General features: G+C 42.1%; 1 protein-coding gene across 2 annotated transcripts in view; it reads right to left on the bottom strand.

Annotated features, from left to right (window-relative positions):
- C9H10orf67 (chromosome 9 C10orf67 homolog) overlaps positions 1-24,327 on the bottom strand; it is a 151,873-nt gene that overhangs the window by 99,472 nt on the left and 28,074 nt on the right. The window contains exons 5-6 of one of the 2 annotated variants that reach the window (XM_030818462.1): positions 12,325-12,480; positions 11,118-11,980 (exon numbers count right to left, since the gene is read on the bottom strand). In XM_030818462.1, the coding sequence (XP_030674322.1) occupies positions 11,972-11,980; positions 12,325-12,480 (165 nt within the window). In that variant the 3' untranslated portion in view covers positions 11,118-11,971. Of the gene's footprint in view, positions 1-11,117; positions 11,981-12,324; positions 12,481-24,327 lie in introns of those variants that run through there. The other variant, XM_030818461.1, reaches the window with a different exon arrangement.

Here is a 24,327-nt window from a genome sequence, read left to right as displayed (position 1 = left end):
ATATGCAAATCAATAAATGTAATCCAGCATATAAACAGAACCAAAGACAAAAACCACATGATTATCTCAATAGATGCAGAAAAGGCCTTTGACAAAATTCAACAACCTTCATGCTAAAAACTCTCAATAAATTAGGTATTGATGGGATGTATCTCAAAATAATAAGAGCTATCTATGACAAACCCACTGCCAATATCATACTGAATGGGCAAAAACTGGAAGCACTCTCTTTGAAAACTGGCACAAGACAGGGTTGCCCTCTCTCACCACTCCTATTCAACATAGTGTTGGAAGTTCTGGCCAGGGCAATCAGGCAGGAGAAGGAAATAAAGGGTATTCAATTAGGAAAAAAGGAAGTCAAATTGTCCCTGTTTGCAGATGACATGATTGTATATCTAGAAAACCCCATTGTCTCAGCCCAAAATCTCCTTAAGCTGATAAGCAACTTCAGCAAAGTCTCAGGATAAAAAATCAATGTACAAAAATTACAAGCATTCTTGTACACCAATCACAGACAAACAGAGAGCCAAATCATGAGTGAACTCCCATTCACAATTGCTTCAAAGAGAATAAAATACCTAGGAATCCAACTTGCAAGGGACGTGAAGGACCTCTTCAAGGAGAACTACAAACCAATGCTCAATGAAATAAAAGAGGATACAAACAAATGGAAGAACATTCCATGCTCATGGGTTGGAAGAATCAATATCGTGAAAATGGCCATACTGCCCAAGGTAATTTATAGATTCAATGCCATCCCCATCAAGCTACCAATGACTTTCTTCACAGAATTGGAAAAAACTACTTTAAAGTTCATATGGAACCAAAAAAGAGCCCGCATCGCCAAGTCAATCCTAAGCCAAAAGAACAAAGCTGGAGGTATCATGCTACCTGACTTCAAACTATACCACGAGGCTACAGTAATCAAAACAGCATGGTACTGGTACCAAAACAGAGACATAGATCAATGGAACAGAACAGAGCGCTCAGGAATAATGCTGCATATCTACAACTATCTGATCTTTGACAAACCTGACAAAAACAAGCAATGGGATAATGATTCCCTATTTAATAAATGGTGCTGGGAAAACTGGCTAGCCATATGTAGAAAGCTGAAACTGGATCCCTTCCTTACACCTTATACAGAAATTAATTCGAGATGGATTAAAGACTTACATGTTAGACCTAAAACCATAAAAACCCTCAAAGAAAACCTAGGCAATACCATTCAGGACATAGGCATGGGCAAGGACTTCATGTCTAAAACACCAAAAGCAATGGCAACAAAAGCCAAAATTGACAAATGGGATCTAATTAAACTAAAGAGCTTCTGCACAGCAAAAGAAACCACCATCAGAGTGAACAGGCAGCCTACAAAATGGGAGAAAATTTTTGCAACCTACTCATCTGACAAAGGGCTAATATCCAGAATGTACAATGAACTCAAACAAATTTACAAGAAAAAAACAAACTACCCCATCAAAAAGTGGGCAAAGGACATGAACAGACACTTCTCAAAAGAAGACATTTATGCAGCCAAAAAACACATGAATAAATGCTCATCGTCACTGGCCATCAGAGAAATGCAAATCAAAACCACAATGAGATACCATCTCACACCAGTTAGAATGGCCATCACTAACAAGTCAGGAAACAACAGGTGCTGGAGAGGATGTGGAGAAATAGGAACACTTTTACACTGTTGGTGGGACTGTAAACTAGTTCAACCATTGTGGAAGTCAGTGTGGCGATTCCTCAGGGATCTAGAACTAGAAATACCATTTGACCCAGCCATCCCATTACTGGATATATACCCAAAGGACTATAAATCATGCTACTATAAAGACACATGCAGATGTATGTTTATTGCAGCACTATTCACAATAGCAAAGACTTGGAACCAACCCAAATGTCCAACAATGATAGACTGGGTTAAGAAAATGTGGCACATATACACCATGGAATACTATGCAGCCATAAAAAATGATGAGTTCATGTCCTTTGTAGGGACATGGATGAAACTGGAAACCGTCATTCTCAGTAAACTATCACAAGGACAAAAAACCAAACACCGCATGTTCTCACTCATAGGTGGGAATTGAACAGTGAGAACACATGGACACAGGAAGGGGAACATCACACTCTGGGGACTGTTGTGGGGTGGGGGAGGGGGGAGGAACAGCATTAGGAGATATACCTAATGCTAAATGACGAGTTAATGGGTGCAGCACACCAACATGGCACATGGATACATATGTAACAAACCTGCACATTGTGCACATGTACCCTAAAACTTAAAGTATAATAATAAAAAATATATATATAGTATTAGTGAAGATTCAAATTACACTAAAAAAAAAAAAAAGAAATGGTGACACGTATGCTTTCCATCACCCTCAGTCAGGAGGGGAGAACAGAGCCCTGTGCTTTGTTGGGGTCTCCAGGAGAAATCCATACACCCCATTAATCAGAATCACCTCACCTTCCTCAAATCTTAAGAGTGTTTACAGAAATTCTAATGTGCTCTTTGGGGACTAATTACATTGGAATAACCAGGGTATTCTGGATGCCATTGAAAGGCAGAGAACAGCCTGCTTACACATGAGCCGGTGTGGTTCCCACCTGCTCTCCTCTTCACAAAGCCACAGCCCATCCTCACGCTTTCCCCAGAATGTCCAGCTGGGCCAGGTAACCAGCTGAAGAGAAAAGTTAGAGGTGTAAACATTTCCAGAGTATCGGGAGCTGTCTTACCCAATTGGGATGTTCTCAACAGTCCAGAGATCTGTTTGGTACATTTTATGGAATACAAACTGATGGCCATAAGGATTTGTGCATTTCCTTATAATATCTGAATTGATACATGAATATTTCTTCAAAGAACTTGAAGCAATTTACATTCAACACAGCAGGTGTTCTTTTCATAACTCTCTACTTTAGCCAGGTGGGTATCATGTTGCATTTCACAAATGGGAAATAAATGGATCAAAATTGCCTTGCCACATCTACACTGGATGTCTTTGGCTGAGGCAGGATTAAAGGCGAACTATTACAGTTTTTAGTCTTTTCTATTAAACTGTTCTCTTCAAAAAGTAAAAGTAAATGTAAACCCAAGAAAAGGTTTTTCAAAGGCAAATGCAAAAATTGAATGTGCTTCCTAGTCCAAGATATATACAAAAATTAATATTCGATTTTATTAGATCTATGCTATTGACACAATACTGTATTGCTTAGAAGGTGCTCAGTTTTTTCTAGATATAAAGATTTCTCATAGATTAACAAAGTAAACACTGAAAGCAAACATTTAAACCAGATTAAATACGATCCTTTAGAATGGTTTGTGTTTGATTCATTATCTCTTATAACATTGAAGTTTTAAATAAGAGTACTAGTGAGGGATTTAGATAAACCATAGATTGTATTCAAAGGCATGAGCAACCCATAAGTGTTTCTGCCTAGTGTTAACATTTTGACATGTAACTTTTCAGATTTTCCTGTATGCATGTGTCGATATTTCTGTGTATTTTTTTTTTTGCAGTTGCAAGATTTAATAGAGTGAAATAGAGTGGAAACAAGGCTCCCATACAAAGGGAAGGGACCCAAAGAGGGTAGCCATTGCCAGCTCGAATGCTTGGGTTTATATCCCGATCATTGTCCCTCCCACTGTGCTCTCAGGCAACAGATGATTGGCTATTTCTTTACCTCCTATTTTTGCCTAATTAGCATTTTAGTGAGCTCTCCTTACTATCTGATTGGTCTGGTGTGAGCTAAGTTGCAAACCCCATGTTTAAAGGTGGAAGCACTCACCTTCCCAGCTAGGCTTAGGGATTCTTAGTTGGCCTAGGAAATCCAGCTAGTCCTGTCTCTCAGTGCCCCCTCTCAACAGGAAAACCCAAGTGCTGTTGGGGAGGTTGGCCAACGACCGCTCTAAGTGCTTCCTGCTGAATTGGGGTGTAGTAGGGGTCGTGCAGTTGAGATTTCCTCGGAAGGGGTGCCTTTGATGTCATTAACATCGGAGCATGGGCTAGCAGGCCGGTCCAGGGGTCTGTGGTAGATCTTAGTCATAGACTGCAACTGGGGCTCCATTTGAAAAATGATTTGTAGTTTTACAGCTTCTATTCTGGAAGAGACAAACTTAACAAGGAGGTTAAAGATACAGGGATTGAAATGTATGGCCTGCAGTGCAGGGGATTATTTCTTTGGCACGCTTAAAAGGCCCTGACTATCTGCTTGATAGTTTTGAAAAGGCCTGGTCCAGTAAATAATAATTTGGCCACCTGATGAGTGCTATTAATGCCTAAGTGAAAGGTTTGGTGAAGGGTTTTAAGTAATTTCCATTGGTTAGCTGCAGGCAAAAGTATTTTTCCTTCTTCCGTGGCTAGCCATCCTGAGGGAAGGCAACTATGTCCTCGTGAGGTTCCCCATTCTATTTCTTCTTCTGAGTACTGGGGCTTGGTTTCCTGGAGAGGATTACCCCATACTAGGGGTCCCCTTCTATAAGCATTTCTAATGGAGGGTCCTACCTTGTGGCTCTTTTAGCTTCAATATCTGGTTGGCGGTTCCTTTCTATTTCCCTTTCCTTTCCTTTCTGATGACCCCAGCAGTATAAGACTGCCATCTATTCAGGTTTCTGTACAGCCAATAATAATTCCCTAATGGCTTCCTGATGTTTGATAGGTGATCCCTTAGAAGTTAGGAATTCCCTTTCTCTCCATATTGCTGCATGGGCATGGAGGACTAGGTAAGCATACTAGTCTGTATATATATTCACCCTTTTTCCTTCTCTTAATTCTAGTGCCCAAGTGAGGGCTATTAGTTTTACCAGCTGAGCACTAGTTCCTGGAGTGAGGGGATTACTTTCAAGTATTCCATTCTCACTGACAACTGCATACCCCACTTTTTGAAGTCCTTTTTCTACAAAGGAACTTCCATCAGTATACAAGTTGAGGTCGGGATCAGTCAAGGGAACCTCTAAAAGGTCCCCTCGAGTGGCATAGGTTTGAGCAGTTACTTGTTGACAGTTATGTTCTATCTTTTCTTCTTTGTCAGGAAGAAATGTGGCTGGGTTAAGAGTTGCACAAGTGCGCAGTCACAGCACTGGCCCTTCAAGTAATAGATACTTAAGTAAACAGTTGTCTGATAGTCACAAGTCTCCTTTAGCAGTGAGTATGCCATTCACATCATAAGATGTCCACACAGTAGGATCTCTTCCCTGTATTATTTTAACTGCTTCAGATACTAAGACTGCTACTGCTGCCACTACCCATAAACAATGAGGCCAACCCGGCTGGGTGTGGTGGCTCATGCCTATAATCCCAGCACTTTGGGAGGCCGAGGTGGGTGGACACAAGGTCAGGAGATTGAGACCATCCTGGCAAACATGGTGAAACCCCATCTCTACTAAAAATACAAAAAATTAGCTGGGCGTGGCAGTGTGCACCTGTAGTCCCAGCTACTCGGGAGGCTGAGGAAGGAGGATGGTGTGAACCCAGGAGGCGGAGCTTGCAGTGAGCCGAGATGGCGCCACTGCACTTCAGCCTGGGTGACAGAGTGAGACTCTGTCTCAAACAAACAAACAAACAAAAAATAAAAACAATGAGGCCAACCCTTTGTCACTACATCATTTTCCTCACTCAGGTATGCCACAGGTTGCAAGCTCATCCCTCAGACCTGTGTGAGGACTCCTAGAGCTATTCCTGTTTTTTTCTGTGACATATAAAGAAAAGTCTTGCCCCATTGGCAAGCTTAACACTGGGGCTTGGGTTAGGGCCTTCTTTAGGGCCTGGAAAGCCACTTCTGCTTCAGGTGTCCATCTTACTAAATGGGTATTGGCTTTCTGAGTTTCCTTAATTAGTGTATATAATGGTCTGGCTATTTCGCCGTACCTGGGAATCCATATTCGGCAGAAACCTGTTATGCCAAGGAACCCTCTTAGCTGCTTTAGGGTTTTGGGATGAGGATAAGCCAGTATAGGCTGGATATGTTCCTCACTGAGGGCCCTGGTGCCTTTGGATAACTTTAGCCCTAAGTATTTAACCTGCTGTGAGCAGAGCTGAGCCTTTGGTTTGGAAACCTTGTAGCCACAGGTAGCGAGGAAATTTAAGAGCGCTTGGGTGGCTTGATGGCACAAGGTTTCTGAATGGGTGGCTAAAAGTAAATCATCCATGTACTGAAGGACAAGAGTGTCCAGGTATGAGAACTGGCTCAAGACTTGGGCTAATGCCTGGCCAAATAGATGAGGGCTATCCCTGAACCCTTGGGGTAAAACAGTCCAGGTGAGTTGAGACATTGAGTTTGAAGGATCTTCAAAGGCAAACAAGAATTGAGAGTCAGGATGTACAAGGATGCAGAAAAAGGTATCCTTAAGGTCCAGGACTGTAAACCACTCTGTTTCCTCTGGTATTTGGGAAAGCAGAGTACAAGGGTTAGGTATAGCAGGGTATAGAGGAACAACAGCCTCATTGATAATCCTGAGATCTTGCACTAACCTCCACTGTCCGTTGGGTTTCTGTACTCCTAAAATTGGAGTATTACACGGGCTGTTGCATGGTTTTACTAGGCATTGGGCTTTTAGGTCCTTAACAATCTTTTGGAGTCCTTGTTGGGCCTCGGGTCTAAGGGGGTACTGCCTTTGGTAGGGAATGGAGGCGCAATCCTTTAGTTTAACTTGAACAGGATGGGCATTCTTTGCTCATCCATTTTGTCCTTCTGTTGCCCAGACTTCGGGATTAATTCCTTCCTCAAGCAAGGGACAACAAATGGGTGTTCCTTCTCCTATGTTCAGGTGTATAATGGCCCCTGCTTTTGCTAGAATGTCTCTCCCTAACAAGGAAGTGGGGCTTTCAGGCATAATTAGAAAAGCATGTGAAAAGAGTAAAGTTCCCCAGTTACAACTTAGTGGCTGGGAGAAGTATCTAGTGACTGGCTGTCCTAGGACCCCTTGGATAGTGATGGATCTGGAGGACAGTTGTCCGCGACAGGAGAGTAAGACTGAGAAGGGGCTGGGCACAGTGGCTCACACCTGTAATCCCAGCACTTTAGGAGGCCGAGGCGGGCGAATCATGAGGTCAGGAGATGGAGACAATCCTGGCTAACATGGTGAAACCCCGTCTCTACTAAAACATACAAAAAAATTAGCCAGGCATGGTGGTGGGCGCCTGTAGTCCCAGCTATTCAGGAGGCTGAGGCAGGAGAATGGCGTGAACCCAGGATGTGGAGCTTGCAGTGAGCCAAGATCGCGCCACTGCACTCCAGCCTTGGTGACACAGTGAGACTCCGTCTAAAAAAAAAAAAAAAGACTGAGAAGGCTGCGCCAGTGTCCAGGAGACAGTTAACCTCCTGGCCTTCAATAGTCAAGCATATCTGGGGCTCTGTGAGGGTGATGGCATGGGCTGGAGCTTGCCCCAGGCACCCTCAGTCCTGCTGCTGGATCATCTGGTTAGTGGCTTCTGACTCAGAGGACCTTCGTCCCCTGGGGCAGTGGGCCTTCCACTGATTCCCTTGACATAAGGGACATGGATGAGAGGGCGGCTTACTTGTACTTGGACAATCTTTTTTAAAGTGTCCTTGTAGACCACACTGGAAGCAAGCCCTATCAGGCATTCAATTTGCCCAGCGTTTCCCTTTTCCAGAACCTCCAAAGTCCGCTTGCCTGAGGGCAATGACTAAAGCGGTGGACTTTTTTTATCCTGTTTGTCCTGTTCTGGCTGCTCCTCCTGATCTCTATTATAAAAAACCGAGGTTGCCAAGTTCAATAGGGTTTCTAAGTTTTGCTCCCGGCCTAAGGCAGACTTTTGAAGTTTTTTTTCTAATGTCTGCAGCTGACTGAGTGATAAACTTATCTTTTAAGATTAGTTGGCCTTCAATAGAGTCAGGTGACAGAGAGGTATGCTTCCTCAGTGCCTCCCTTAGTCTCTCCAGAAAGGCAGTAGAATTTTCTTCCTTTCCCTGTGTTATAGTGGACATCATTGAATGATTTATAGGCTTCTTCCTAGTTTCCCTTAGTCCTTCTAGCACTCAAGTTAGCAAATGTCTGCGGCACCAATCTCCATGTTCTGATTCTGTGTCCCAATGAGGGTCTACACTGGGAACTGCCTGCTGGCCTGTGGGGAATCGTTCTTTTAGCAGTAACATTGTATCTGTCCATGTCAGATCAAAGGATTGTCCTAACCCTTGTAAAACATCAATATAGCCATCACGGTTATCTGAGAATTTACCTAGGTCTATTTTAATTTGCTTTAAGTCTGAGAAAGAAAAGGTACATGCACTCTAGCTGGACTGAATTCTCCTCCTCCCACTGCTTGGAGGGGGCATAATCGGGGAATATTGGCACTCTTTGGTTCATTGTTTACCCCTTTGTCTATCTCCTCTTGGACCATTTGGGTTGAAGAGGGGTCCTTATTAGTTGGGGAATGAGTTGGGGGTACGCTGGGGTAGGGAGGTAGACTGAGGGCTTCCTGTAGGGCATAAATCACACTTTTTACATAATTGCGAGTTGTCTCTTAATGAAAAGAAAGTTTGTACATGTGGCACTTCACTCCATTTGTCTTTTTCCTACAAAAGAGGTCTAGCTGTAAGATGGTGTTATAATTTATACTTCCCTTAGGAGGCCAGGTTTCTCCCCCTTGAAGAGGATGTCCTGGCCAGGTGGTACTGCAGAAGAATATAAGTCATTTCTTTCTTAGCGTCTGAGGGTCAAATTGGTCCTAATTCTCCAGAATACATCTTAGGGGCGTTTTTGCCTTAGGGGGAACGTTTCCCATCTGAAAAAAGAACATAAGAATGCCAGCACCCCTAGTCATTTTCTGATGAGCATTAGTCCTAGAGTGTCCTCTATGGTCCTAAGCTTATTCCTTTCCAGGGTGCGTAACCATCCACGGACCTCTGCTTATCGGATTAGTTACGCTCACCGATGTAGCAGTCCTGCATCTGTTTTCCCGCGTTTCTTGATCACAAAGAAAGGGGTTCAGGCTGCTGGATTCTAGTAGTCCTTTACCAGCATGCCCAACATTGTCTTTGCGCTCAGGAGTGAGTTCTAGAGCTGGGCTGGGTTCCTGAGTATTTCAAAACAACCCAGCTGCCCCATCAAGATGTATTCCCATAAACAACAGTTCTTATGCAAATTTGTTTCAGAGAGGGTATAGCTAACCTTTGAGTCAGGATTGAGATCGTCTTTTGATTCTTTAAGTACTTTAAGGCTTGGCTGAGTGCAAACAGCTCGCACATTTGAGGAGACCAATTATTAGGCAATTTTTCTAACTCTGCTTCCACAACAGTCTCCTTATGGATTACTGAATACCCATTGTGGTTTTTTCCTCAATCAACTGGGAGAAATCATTTATCGTCCTGTCCTGAAGGGAGTTCCTCCTAGGTCTGGCCGGACCTTTGTATGGTAATTAAGATTTAAATCCTGTTAGGAAATCTGCTGGGTTAAGGGAATTATCAGTGGTTGGAGTTACATTACCCTTTTCTAACAGAATAGCCCCATGCTTTAAGATTTTTGAGTTAGTAAGCTACCTTTTTGCTTTTTTGACTTAGAATAATTCTGAACTGGTGAAGCGTGCTCACAATGAGATTTCCTCTAAAAGTTACTTTTCTACTTTTTTCTGTTAGCAAAGCAGTTGCCGCTACCGACTGAATGCATTTGGCCTGTCTGCGGGTTACTGGGTTAAGGATTTTTGATAGGAAAGCTACGGGTTGTCAGTGGCCTCAGGGCTTTCAGGCTAAGGCCTTATTTACACTGACAACAAAGTGGCATTGGAGTATGATAGGGTCACAGACAAGACCTTCAATTATCAATTACAGGTTTTTAATTTACTCTGGCTTTTAAAGGAATAGGGCACACTTTTTTTATTACTATTTCTATCTTTTTCTTTCTTTTTGACTCCCTCTTTGTCTCTCCATCTCTCTCTCCAGCTCTCTCTCTCTCCGTCTCTCTCTCCATCTCTCTCTGTCTCTCTCTCCTGCCCTGTCTCTCTCTTAGCCATTACAAACTTGGGGCCCTGGCAAGGGTGGTGGGGAACGGGTCCCACATAACTGCCCATGTCGAGAGCTGTATACCTAAATTGGGAGGGACACCAGGGATACGACTCCCTGGATTTATAGCCTAGATGCCTAAGGATGCAGCCTAGAGCATCCTTAGATCCCTTTGGAGATACAACTTGCTAGAGGAAATGAAAGTCTGAACCATTAGTACCTAGGAGGCAAGGATCAGAGGAAGTAGATTCAGAGGTAAGGAGAATTTTGGGGCTACACTTTCAAGAAAGTTGTGGTCGGGACCCAGGAGGTATGGGTCAGAAGGAAAGGTAGGGGCGCACGCATGGGCAACTGTTGAGTACAAACTTCTGGCTGCGCTATGATCTCAACCAGCTACTGCCGGGAGTTCGGGACGACAGGTTTCTGCCTCTAGTCGGCCCTCGGCTTCCCCAAGAAAATTGAAAGTGGAAGGTGGCTCCAGGCAGACCAACATCCCCAACCCAGAAGTGTTGGGGGTTGTTAGAAAGCCCTTCCCCAGACAGCCTCACACCTGAGTCTTAAGTCCAGTGGCTATGCTAATCGTTTTTAACTGGCCAACAGGTGCCCGGTATTTTCCTCCAATTCTAAGGATAGGACAGAATAGCAAGCGAAGGTGGTCCCAATATTATTCACCGCTTTGGAGGTCCCATCTGGGTCGCCAAAATGTTACTGGGCAGTCCTTGCACCCAGAGCTCCCAAGGTGGTGGTGGGCCGCTTCCAAAATGGCAGCGGGCCACTTCCAAGATGGTGGCAATCCTCGTGTTCTCTGACCTGGGGTTCTTGGCCTCATGGATTCCAAGGAATGGAATCTTGGGCCTTGCAGTTATAGCTCTATTAGAAGCCATGGGTCATGGAAGAGAACTGTGGAACCCAGTGACTAGTGTTCAGCTCGATTTTGATGAACCTGGGCACTTAGCCGTGCAGGAACAATGGCAAGCCTTTAGCCCTATTGGGAGCGGCAATGGGCGCCCTGCTGGATCAGGAGCACAGCGGACACCCTGCTGGATCCGGAGGGATGGAAGTCAGCAGTGGGTCTGCGACGGCGGCACAGAGCAGTGGTGGACGGCGAGTGAAAGCTCAGCCGTAACAAACATGGACCAGAAGAGTGCAGTCGCAATATTTAATAGAGTGAAATAGAGTGGAAATAGAGCTCCCATACAAAGGGAGGAGACCCAAAGAGGGTAGCCCTCTATGTGTATTAATCTATTAATAATTATTAATGTATTATAATATATCACATGATAATATATTATAACATAATCTATACATTATAATCTATAGATTTTCTATATGCATATGTATATTATATATTCACTACAACCTTTAATTCTTACTGTAGAGGATAAAGCTCCCCCTCTGTAAGTGGACTTTAGGTTCATGTACCATCTTTACCATCTACTACCTGTTTGCCCATGAGGAACTTACTTAACCACCCTGTCTCTGCTTCTTCATCTGCAAACTGAACTGTGAGAATGAGAAGAGATGCCATCGATGAAGTATCTGATACCTGCTATTGCTATTCAATAGACTTTTATTCCTCCTGGGTCGCAGCATCTGTTAGCCTTTCCAAATCAAACAATCAGCTTCTTGTTCTTAGAACTTAATAATAAAATCCTCTCCAGCTCTGGACTGTGGTTGGGCCTGAGACATCTGGTGGCTCAGAGCAGACATGAGATGACAATGAATTCGTTCTCAGGATCCACATTTTCCAAAGCCCTGAAACTTCCTCCTTGACAGGAGTTTAGGTTCTTCTTTCTGCCTTCTCACTCATTCCATTTTTGCTCCCATCAGTAGTTTGTCCAACCAGTAAAGCAGCTCCTGGCTCCCACTGCAACAGGAAAAACTGAGGGGAAAATCCCCTGGGATTTTTCTTCTTGATATTTTTATTTAAATGTCATTCTGTTCCAAGTTGGCTTCTTGGAAGCTCTGGCTTGGAAAGATTAGCTTTGTGTCTTTCAAACTACTTTAACTGCAAAAAAGGGTGGGAGTCTTCGGTTACAACAAAAATCCACTCCCACGCTCTTCTAGAGTAGGACATTTTTTTGCAGTGGGAGGTAAGTTATTTCGTTTCCATTTAAATAAAAATTGTATTTTTAATTGTATTGCTCCTATTCATTATATTGCTCCTATTCATATTGTTATGGGTTTTCTAGAATAGGCCATTGAGCAGAAAAGAGTTAGACTGGCTTATATTATGGGGAGATGCCCAAAACGCATCAACTGGATTTTAATTTATCATTAACTCAAGCTTTTAACTATTTATGACTTTATTTACATATGTTAAAATTAATTATTCCTTGCCTTGAAACTTACCATTTTGTGAAATCTAAAATCTTCATATTGGTCTAGTTCTTCTTTTAATTCTTTAATAACTTCTTCTTTCTCTTTCAGTTTTCTTAACAAAATATTTGTTTTGACACTACTCGCATCTTGCAAATAAACATTCTCTTCTTCTACCTCAAAGAATCGCTGGGGACAAAAAAAAGCAGCATTAAAAATTAATTAGACACTAAGCATTAAAAATTAGGCACTAACAGTAAATTAGACACTCAGCATTAAAAATTAGACACCACCAGAAAACATTTCATCTTTTAAGCTACTGTTTTGTGAAGGTTATTTTTGTAACCTGCATACAATTTTAGTAAGCAACTTTATTTATATTGAAATATATGCTTAAAAAGTATTATGCACTATGTAGCACAGTGTTATCCTATAAAACACAAAGCATGATCAGTTACTCTAACTGTATCAGCCATGTAAACTACAATAGTAAAGAGCGAGATGGAAGAATAGGAGAACATCTACTCAACAAGAATTTGGCAGCCATCCATGGACAAAAGTTCCCTTGAGGGAGATTTGGGACCTGGATAGAAGACTGCAAAACTCTGGTGGAGCCCAAGACTGAGGAGGGCTGTTTTGACTGGCAGGCTGCACCTAGGTGGCAGGCTCACTGATCATGGTCCCAGCTACAAACCCAGAAACGGCTCCATCCCCGTGTGGACTTGGTCCTGCCACTAGAACCATCTGCCAAGAAATCCAGGAGGAATCACATTCACCTGTGCCTCTGGTGACAAGCCCACAGGCCTCAGTCACAGCTGTGGACCCTGAATCAGCTCTGTAACTCAACCAAACCCACTTTCAGCTGCAGTTTGAGACCAGTTCTGCCTGCCCAGGCACCTGCTGGGAGTCATGCCTATTTGTGCCTTCGGAAGCGGGTCGGCTGACCTCAGTCTCACAGCAGATCTTGACACAGCCCTTTAACTTGGTCCCAGCCCCCTCAGCTGCAGTCTGAGAGCAGTCTTGCCCACCCAGGGGCTTGCTGAAAGCTATGCCTTTCTGTGCCCCAAAGGCAGGCCCACTGATTTTGATTCCACTGCAGATCTTGGGGTGGGCCTGCAACCTAGTTCTGTCCCTTCCTAGCCTTCATCCAGAAGCAGTCCTGTCCACCCAGAGATCTGCCAGGAAATATGCCCATCAATGCCTCTGGAGGCAAGCTGCTGACCTCAGTCTGATGGAGAGGCCTGAAGTAGCCCCGTGACCCAGCTCAAGCCCACTCAGCCATGGTCCAGGAGCAGTCCTGCTTGCCCAGGAGCCTAGCAGGAGGCACACCTGTCTGTGTCTCTGGAGGCATGTCTGCAGACCCCAGTCTCAGTGTAAGCCATGAAGCAGCCCTGTAATTCCGTTCAAGCCCCTGTCAGCCATGGTCCATGGCCAATTCTCCTTGCCCAGGGACCAACTCAGTAACCCAGCAGGAACACTCCAAGGGACCTGAAGGAATACACACTCATCTGTGTGCCTGGTAACAGGCCCACCATCTGCAAACCCAACTGTGAAACCTGAAGCATATTCTTTACCCAGCACCAACTCTACAGACCAAGGTCCTGGAAGCAGTTTATTCTTTCCAGGGGCCAGACAGGATCCAAGCCTGCTCAAGCCCCTAGTAATAGGCCCACTAACATGGTCCCCATTGCAGACCCAACAGCAGCCATGTAACTCGGCTGCAACCCTACTCAACTGCAATCCTGGAGGCAATCTTACCAGCTTAGAGACCCAAAAGAAGAAAATCTTTACCTACCAAAACCAGTCTGTAATGACTGGAGGAAGTGTTTGCTCATCCAAATGCACAAATGCCAACATAAGGCTATATAGATAGTGAAGAATCGGGCAAACATGACACTCTCAAGAAAACGAATACAGTTCCAGTAACTGACTCCAAAAAAAATGGAGATCTGGAAATCATCTGATAAATAATTCAAAATAATTATCTTTAAGAACCTCAATGAGATGCAAGAGAACACAGATACACAGTTGAACAAATCAAGAAAAACAATGCATTAACAAAATTAGAAGTTGAATAAAGCAATAGTAAATGCCAGGCATGGTGGCTTGTGTCTATAATCCCAGCTGAAGCAGATGGATCACTCGAGGCCAGGAGTTTGGGACCAGCCTGAGCAACATAACAAGGCATCTTTCTCTAAGATTTTTTTAAAAAGAAAAGATTAAAAAATGGGCCAAGGACCTAAATAAACATTTTCCCAAAGATGATATGCAAATGGCCAACAGTTACATGAAACATTGCCAATCATCAGGAAGATGCAAATCAAAATTACAATGAGATATTACCTCATTATGATAAGAATGAGCTATTAGAATGAGTATTTTCAAAAAGATAAGAGATAACAAGTATTGGCAAGGGTATGGAGAAAAGGCAACCCTTGTGCACTGTTAATGGGAATGTAAAGTGGTACAACCATTATGGAAAATAGTATGGAGGTTCTTCAGAAAATTAAAACTAGAACTGCCATATGATCCAGCTATCCTACTTCTGGGTATATATTCAAAGGAAATAAAATCATGATCTTAAAGATATTTGTATTCCTATGTTCATTACAGCATTATTCACAATAGCCAAGATATAGAAACAACCTAAATATCCATCAGCAGATGAAGAAAATGTTACACATGCACACACACACACACTCTCCCTCACATACACACACACACACACACACAATGGAATATTTACAATGGTAGTATGTACAATGTATATATTAATACAATAGAATATTTTTCAGCCATAAAAAAGAAGGATATCTTGCTATTTGGGACAACATGGATGAAGCTTAAAGACATTATGCTAAGTGAAATAAGCCAGACATAAAAAGGTAAATACTGTATTATCTCACTAATATGTAGAATCTAAAAAAGTTGAACTTAAAGAAGCAGGGAATAGAACGGTGGTGGACAGGCTGGGCGCGGTGGCTCACGCCTGTAATCTCAGCACTTTGGGAGCCCTAGGCGGGCAAATCATCAGGTCAGGAGTTCGAGACTAGCCTGGCCAACATGTGAAACCCCGTCTCTACTAAAAATACAAAAAATTAGCTGGGCATGGTGGCAGACACCTGTAATCTAAGCTACTTGGGAGGTTGAGGCAAGAGAATCACTTGAAGCCGGGAGGTGGAGGTTGCAGTGAGCCAAGATAGCACCACTGCACTCCAGCCCAGCCTGGGCAACAGTGCCAGACTCCATCTCAGACAAAAAAAAAAAAAAAAAAGGAATAGTGGTTGACAGAGGCTGGAGCATGGGGAAAATGGGGAGATGCTGGTCAAAGGGTATAAACTTTCAGTCATAAGATGAATAAGTTCTGGTAATCTAACGTACAGCATGGTGACTATGGTTAATAATACTGTATTGTTTACTTGAAATTTGCCAAGAGGGCAGATCTTGTGACCTTACTGCCACCGCCCCCCACCCCACACACAGTAGTAACTAGAAGTATGTGTTAATTAATTTGATTGTGGTAATCATTATACAATGTATTTCAAATCATCACATTGTATACCTTGAATATATATAATTTATATTTGTCAGTTATACATCAGTAAAGCTGGAAAAAGGTAATAATAGTAAATCCTAATAGTAAATTGGGATCATGATTTGTGAATATCCTACTTTAATATTCTTCTAGAAGGGAAGACAGTAAAAATTTGAATATAGAAAAGGAAGTAAACATCAATGGTGCAACTAATTCCCTCAATAGACTGGAATGGAGATGCTGAAAGAAGTAATACACCTTGACAGCTTGTTTTAAGCATTTAGGTGCTTCCTATCTGCATTCATTACTCTGAAGAATTATATTACAAAACCAAAAAAAGGATGAAATGCTTTAAAAGTGGATGTTACTTACTTCCAGCATTTAAAAATCTTATTTTCAACACTGCTATGCAAAACTTGTGGTTTAGTTTGGACTCTTTTTGAAATTATAAAGAAACCGTTTGATTCTTTGTGTGTTTGTTACTAATATATTTGGGTACATACAACATACAGGAAATATAGCAAAACCTAGTAATATCTGCTAATATACTTAATGTTATATTTCAAAAGAGTTAGATTTGTAAGCTCAAATTGTCCTAATATGATGAATACCAGCAGACTAGGAAGAATAATATATGAAGGTGGCTATGAACTGCACTGGCATAATCTATACAGTATAAAAAAAATATATGAATGTACAGTAGAATTAAAAAGGTGAAAAAGAATACTCCATATGACAATATCCAATATCAGCTTTTAAAATTTTGTGACTTTATTTAGATTTTTTATTTAGTTGTTTTTTTTTTGTTTGTTTAGACAGGGTCTCACTCTATCACCCAGGCTGGAGTGCAGTGATGCAATCGGCTCACTGCAACCTCCGCTTTCTGGGCTCAAATGATCTTCCCACCTCTGCCTCCACCTCTCCCTCCCAAGTAGCTGAGACTACAGGCACATACCACCATGCCTGGCTAATTTGTGTATTTCTTTTTGCAGAGACAGGGCTTTGCCATGTTGCCCAGGCTGGTCTCAAACTCCTGACCTCAAGGGATCCATCTGCCTCAGCATCCCAAAGTCCTGGGACTACAGAGCCACTGCTCCTGGCCTTAAATTTTGTGATTTTTAAACAAGAGTATTGATTATGTAGATCTAGTCTTTACATCTATTCTTACATATGTCTACAGCTCAAACACTCTGCTAAGGTCAACACACATTTATTCTACTAGGGCCCTTAAGTGTTACTAGGCATTATGTATCCAACAGATCCAAACAGAGTTCAACACCTTCACTGTCATCCTTTCTGCATCCCCTTATTAACAGCAGCATAAGCCAGAAACCCATTTTAAGCCCCTTCTTCTCTTGCACGAACTAACCAAATTTGTTCAATCTACCCCTAAATCGGTACCAAACCCCATCACCTTCTTTCCTGTTCCACTACAATCTTCGTACTTGCCTTGTTTACCTGGATATTGTAAAAGCCTTTTAACTAGCCTCCCTGCCTCTTGTTTTGTCACTTCCCTCCAATCTTCATCCAGTAGCCAAATAACCTTTCTAAAATGCAGCTCTCCCCATCTCCTCCTACGGGCTAACATCCAACTCCCTTAGCATGGTATACAAAACGGCAGCCTTCATGATCTGCTGGCAACTTACCTGGCCAGCAACTCATGCCAGTCTTCCCTCCTCTTTCTTCACCCAAACTGGGCATTTTATCAATACTGATACACTCGGCATCCAACTTCTCAGAAACACCACGTTGCCACAGGTCTCTGTGCCTTTGCACTTGGAGTTCCCTCTTAGCCAACCCAATAAGCTCTTGCTTATCATTCTAGCAGAATGGTATTAGAGTGGGATAGCCTGAGTCTGCAGACCAGCTCTGTCAGCTTGGGACCTTGAACAAGTTTCTTAAACCCCGAGTGTCTCAGTGTTATCATATGTAAAGTGGGACTATTAATAATAGTACCTGAATTGTGAGAATTAAATAAGATAATGCATGTAAGCAACTTTGGACAGTGCCTACAACACAGACAGCCCCCAGCAAGTATTATATCCTAGCACTTAGTCCTGTTGTGGCTGTTTGTCATTCAAATCCAGATGTCACCTGCTCTAGAAGCCTTAGCACGGGTCTCCCACCCACCCACCTTCCACTCCTATGTCCTTTCTCTATCCTGTGAACACTCTTCTTGGGGTCACTTTATTATTTGCTTATTTTCTAACTAATTTTTATTTTCTGAATAGGTTAGGTTTATTTTACTCTTAAAAAAGACACCTGCGCTTGTATGTTTCTCGCAGCACTATTCACAATGGCAAAGTCATGGAACGAACCTAAGTGTCCATCAATGGTTGATTGTATAAAGAAAATGTAATATATTAATATATACACCATGGAATACTATACAGCCATTAAAAAGAATGAAATCATGTCCTTTGCAGTAACATGAATGGAGCTGGAGGCCATTATCCTAGGCAAATTAATGCGGGAACAGAAAACTAAATACCACATGTTCTCACTTTTAAGTGGGAGCTAAACAACAGGTACACATGAACATAAGGATGAAAATAATGGACATTGGGGCCTCCAAAAGGGAAAAAGGTGGCAGGGAGACTAAGGTTGAAATATTACCTATTGAATACAATGTTCAATATTTGGGGGATGGATATACTAGAAGCCCAATCCTCACCATTATGCAATATACCCATGTAACAAACATGCACATATACCCTCTGAATCTAAAACAGAAGTTTTTAAGCCAACAAAACAAAGATTGCATGACAGCCCAGAGACCAATGCACTAAAAATTAATGAGAAAGTGATGCAGGCTGTTTAGGGAATGATGCTGTGACTGGCACCAAGTCATCTTCATCAGAGCATGTCACAGAAGTGCCCTGGGAAACTGATTTAAAATCTCACCCAGGTACCACACTGAGAGGTGCTTAAGCCAGCCTGCCTTCTGGATGGGCTCGGCTTCTCTGGACTTTGGGACAGGGAGGGCTACAATTCTTTGGAAGAACAAAAAACTTTTACTTTTACATGCTTCCTAACCTCGTTTTATTAGTGCAGACTCAAAGATTCCTCTTTCAGTCGGTCCTCAAACTTCACCTGAAGCAATTGTTTGAGGAACCCAAAATCCACCTGGAGGGATTTACTTTTGGCTTTTCATAAAATAGTTGTAAGGTCCAAATACAATGGATTCATTTTTCTTCATCTCCTGGAATGTTTCTGATGTTTCACTAGTGTTTATGGAATGAGTTGGACTCTGTGGGAGACAGCAGAAAGCAGTGTGATTTTTCCACACTGCCCCTGCAAATCTAGTTTCTAGTCTCATAGTTCTCACCTTTTAGAACTTTCAGGAAGATACCATGGCTTTATTTTTTTTAACTTAGTAACAACTTTAATCTTAGACAATGACAACAAAATAAAAGGAAGAAAGAAAATGGGAAGAAAGCAAAAACCGAAACCAAAACAAAAAATTCTAGTCTAGCCAACTCTCACCCATTAATGCTTCTGTCCTCCCACCACTCTGGCCCCCCTCAGACTTGGCAGTCTGCAGTAGAGGAGAAGGGTTGAGCCTCTCTTCCTTTTATTTCTACGATTTGAGATTCTCCAATGGTCTGGTGCAGAGGAGAGGGAGAAACGTTAAGGGAACAGAAACAAGTGTCAATTGACAGTAACCTGCTGCCTTTGGTTCCCAGGAGGGTCTATGCTGGCCTGGCCTCCTGCAATGCCCTTCACAGGAGCAGTGCCTCGCTGGCTTCTGTCCTAGGACCTGCCCTTCTGCTGGCATCCTGTCACCTCTCCAGATGGTCCTTGTCAGCAGGCTTCTGCTCCATCAGCCCTCCTGCTGTTCTGTGGAATTTTCCTGGCAAGTCCCATGCCAGTCCTCACATTCCTCAGACCCAGGGACGCTTGTCAAGCTCTCCAAGTGGTCCAAGACTCCACTCTTGCTTGGCTCGAAGGAGAAATACTCTCTTTCTCTCTCCCATTTATGGGTCAGCACTCCATGCTGCCTGCTTTCCCCAAAATGGTCCTCTTGACCAGCCTTGTCCATTTCCAAATTCAAGATCTCTCTTATATTTCCTGCAGATGGATGATGGGCTAGTACTGGCCAATTAATCTGCTCCACCAAGTCCTGGAACGTCCTTCAAAGAACATCCTGATGGCATCTATTTTTTTTTCTTTTTTTTAGATAGGGTCTTGCTCTGTCAACCAGGCTGGAGTACAGTGGCATGACTGTAGCTCACTGCAGCTTCTAACTCCTGGGCTGAAGCCATCCTCCTGTCTCAGCTTCCCAAAGCACTGGAATTACAGGCATGAACCACCACACCCAGCCACACCTCACTTTTGAACAGTATTTTGTTCTTTACTTTTGGGGCTTTGGATGAAACTGAAACCCAAGAGTCCCATTTTAATATCCCATCTTAGGGTGGCTTACTAAAAAATGTATTACCCTTTAGTTTAAATCCCCACCTAATCATGTGACTGCTTGTCCTTCATCGAGAGGTTCTTTCTCACAACTGTCAAGTTGACAGGAGCAACAGACATCCAGGCCTGAGGGCCTGAGTATGACAAAGTTCAATCAGGCTGCACAATTCACTTATCAAACACAGGAGTTTGAAATTCCAGCTTGGGTTCAGTAAAACGTCAAAATAGTTACTGCCTGCTGTTCAAGGAAAATGTTTTTGGAATTTCAATTGTCTCATTAACTTTCTAAATAAAATTTCTGTATTTTGGTGCCATCATTCTCATTAAGGTCCAGCTGTTAGTTTGCAGCATTTAAACTAGGGAATAATTACTCTGTAAACATTTAGATTGACTATGACAGTACTGGATAGGAAGCAAGTCAATTGCTTACTTCAAAGGCAATATATTAACCTTTTTAGATAATGAAGGTTATTATAATGGAGATATTAACTTTTATCATTTAGTTAAGATGATGTCAGTATCAACTTTCTTCACTGTAAAGTTAATAAGTATTATACTTACTAATTAATACATGTTATACTCCTTAATTAATATGTATTTACTCCCAGTTAAAGTATTAATATGCATTTGTAGGGAGATATTTTAGTACTTCCATAAGATAAACCTTTTCCTGAAATAAATAAATGCATTAGTTATTCACTTATTTACTTATAACAGTGAGCTCATGGATTCCTATTTTACTCAAATGGTTACAATTCATAATTATCATTATTTATTTTGATGCATGAATTTTCCCGGATTGGCCAAGTGGAATGAAGGAAGCCCCTATCAGCTGACTCCTGTGTTCTGACATGCCTTCATAATTTTTTAAGCATTTCCTTGCTTCGGTTATGACAAAATATTGCAGGTCCTTCTTCCATTTTCCCTGTCACTGCCCTGGAGTTGGCTACTCCTCCAAAAAGCCCTGGTTTCTTTTAGTGTAGAATATCATTTAAATCTAAAAGCTGAACTCTAGGTATACTCATTGCTATAGGAGTGTCACTTCCTCTAGGTGCTCTCCATAGACAGAACTAGGATATACATAAATGTATCTACACACTTACATATACACATTCACATATATCTATATAGCCACATATATATATAGCTGTGATGATTAATTTTATGCATCAACTTGGCTAGGCGATGGTACTCTTATTCAAACATTAGATGTTGCTGGTATTTTTAGATGAGATAAATATTTAAATCAGTAGCTCTGAGTAAAGCAGATTACCCTTCATACTTCCATCATGTAGATGGAGCTCATCCAATAGGTTGAAGGCCTTCTCCGAAAAAGACTGAGATTCTCTGAGGAAGAGGAAATTCTCCTAGAGGACTGCATTCGGACTCAAGCTGTAACATCAAGTCTTTCCTGGGTCTCCAGCCTGCTGGTCTGCCTTGCAAATTTCAAACTTGCCAGCCCCCATAATTACATTAACCAATTCCTCAAAATCTCTTTTATCACCTCCCCACCCTCTCTTCTCTTTCTCTGTTTTCTCCCCATCTCCCCCAAATATTCATTGTCCTTCAAGGCTCAGCATAGGAATCACCTTTTCCTAAAAGTCTTCTTTAACTATTCACCCAAATTGCCAGAGAGTTATGCACCCACTGGGTACAAACCTCCAATGTGGACTGTAATTGCTAAGTTTATTATCTCTCCTGACCACTAGATTATATACAATGAGTACAAGGACTGGCTCTGGGCCTGTGCTGGAAAATCAGACAATGGATGGATGAAATGAATCAAAACGTGAGTGAAAGAACAGTTAAAGACCTCGACATTATGGATTGCCTTTATTCTAGGAAATTTCCACTAGGAATTCATGATCTATTTCCAGTACCATGGTGTAGGTCAAGATATCTTGACACTCTTCTTGATCATATTCAACGCTTTATTCAATAAAATTTGTCAAAAACCTATTATGTGCCACACAGTCTGCTGGGAGAAGAATACAAAGATGAGTAAGACTCGGTCCCTGCTCTGCAGGAACAGTCTAGTGGACAGATCAATATGTACTGGGTAAATGTGATAGAATTCACTGTAGCTATTATACAGCAGAGAAAGAGCAAGAAGGACATTATGTGAAAATTCCAGGGAGGTGGTTAATAACTTGAGGTGAGCTGAGGGAAGCAGGCAGTGGCCCAGTGTTGTGGGAGGGTAAAGTTTTAGCTAAGAAGTGGAAACAGATAAAAGTGAAGACATAAAAGGACCTTCTAAGCCATGCTAAGGCACTTAAACTTCATCCTAAAGGCATGGAGGAAACAGTGAAGGATTTAAACAGGGCAGGATGTGGTCAGACTTGTGTTTTGAACGACCACCCAGATGACTGGGCAGACAATGGACTTAATGAAGACCAAAAGGGATAAGAAGGCACCAGCCACAAGCCAGGTGAGCAATGCTGACTATCTAAACTAGTTCAGAGGCAAAATAACAAGACATGGATTTAGGAGGTAAAAAACTGGGAGGATGGTCAGTCACGGTGGCTCATGCCTATAATCTCAGCGATTTGGGAGGCTGAGATGGGACGGTCGCTTGAGTCCGGGAGGCAGAGATTGCAGTGAGCAGAGACAGTGCCACTGCACTCCAGTCTGGGAGACAGAGCAAGACCCTGTTTCAAAAACAACAACAACAGCAACAACAACAACAACAACAACAAAATACCCAAACAACCAAACAACAACAAAAAACTGGTAGGATTCAATGGCTCACTAAATATGAAGGATGAATTTGTTATCTAGTGCTGCATAAAAGTTTTACCCCAAATGTAGTGGCTTAAAACACACACGTTTGGCCAGGCACGGTGCCTCACACCTATAATCCCAGTACCTTGGGAGGCTGAGGTGGTAGGATCACTTGAGGCCAGGAGTTTGAGACCAGCCTGGACAGCATAGTGAGACCCATCTCTAATGAAAAAGAAAAAAAATTAAATTAAAACACACACACACACACAAACACACACACACACACACACACACACACACACTTATTATCTCACAGTTTCTGTTGGTCAGGAATTCAGGTAGGTCCTCTGTTTAGGGTCTCCCAAGGCTGCAATTAAGGTGGTGTTCAGGGCTTTGGTCTCATCTGAAGTACAACTGTGAAAGGATCTGCTTCCAAGCTCACTCAGGTTGTAGAAAAATCCACTTTTTTCAGCTACAGGACTGGAGGCTTCAGTTTCTTGCTGTCAGCCAGAGGCTACACTCAATTCTTTGCCACGTGGGTTTCCCCAACATAGCCTCTCACATAGCCAACAGAGAGAAAGACCCTAGCAAGACAGATGCTACCCTTTTATGTAACATAATTACATACAACTCTTTATCTTTGCTGTATTTGTTTGACTAGAAGCAAAAGTTAAATAAATTTAGAAACTTGTTAATAGCTGAAAAAAAAAAAGTACAGGTACTTGTTTCCTTAACTGGTCTCCAGAGGGCAGCAGAGAGTCATTTATACTTGTCAATCTACAAAAAGTGTATACAGCACTTCGTTTTATTTTCAACTTTCCTCTGTTCCTCCTTATGACTAAGCCTTAACAAGCTGGGTGGCCGGGATCTGGAAGGCTGTCTGAGGTCATGGATCAAAGTGATGCCAACACTTTGATGCAAAGATTCCAATAATGACTTTAATTTAATTTAATATAAACAATTTTTTCATAAGTCAGCTAACCACAATTAAGCATATTTAACCAACACATATTTATGAAAAACTGATGAATACGAAGAATTTAATCATTTCATAGCTTTCTACTCCTGGAAGTATAAAGCATATGGACAAAGAGTAATATTCATTATTCAGCTATATTTTTGAACATTTGATATACATTAGAAATAGATCAATGTCCCAGAAATTGTAGAAGACACAAAGAACTATAAAAGCATGTTTTTTGTTTGTTTGTTTGTTTGTTTTTGTTTGTTTGTTTGTTTTGAGACAGGGTCTCGCTCTATCACCCAGGCTGGAGTGCAGTGTGGCATGATCATCGCTCACTGCAGCCTTAACTTCCTGGGCTCCTCCTCCCACCTCAGCCTTCCAAGTAGCTGGGACCCTAGGC

The sequence above is a fragment of the Nomascus leucogenys genome, chromosome 9 (assembly GCF_006542625.1).
Source record: "Nomascus leucogenys isolate Asia chromosome 9, Asia_NLE_v1, whole genome shotgun sequence".
Lineage (NCBI taxonomy): Eukaryota > Metazoa > Chordata > Mammalia > Primates > Hylobatidae > Nomascus > Nomascus leucogenys.
The sequence above is the reverse complement of the archived record's forward strand: the minus strand, read 5'-3'. Positions and strand labels throughout refer to the sequence as shown.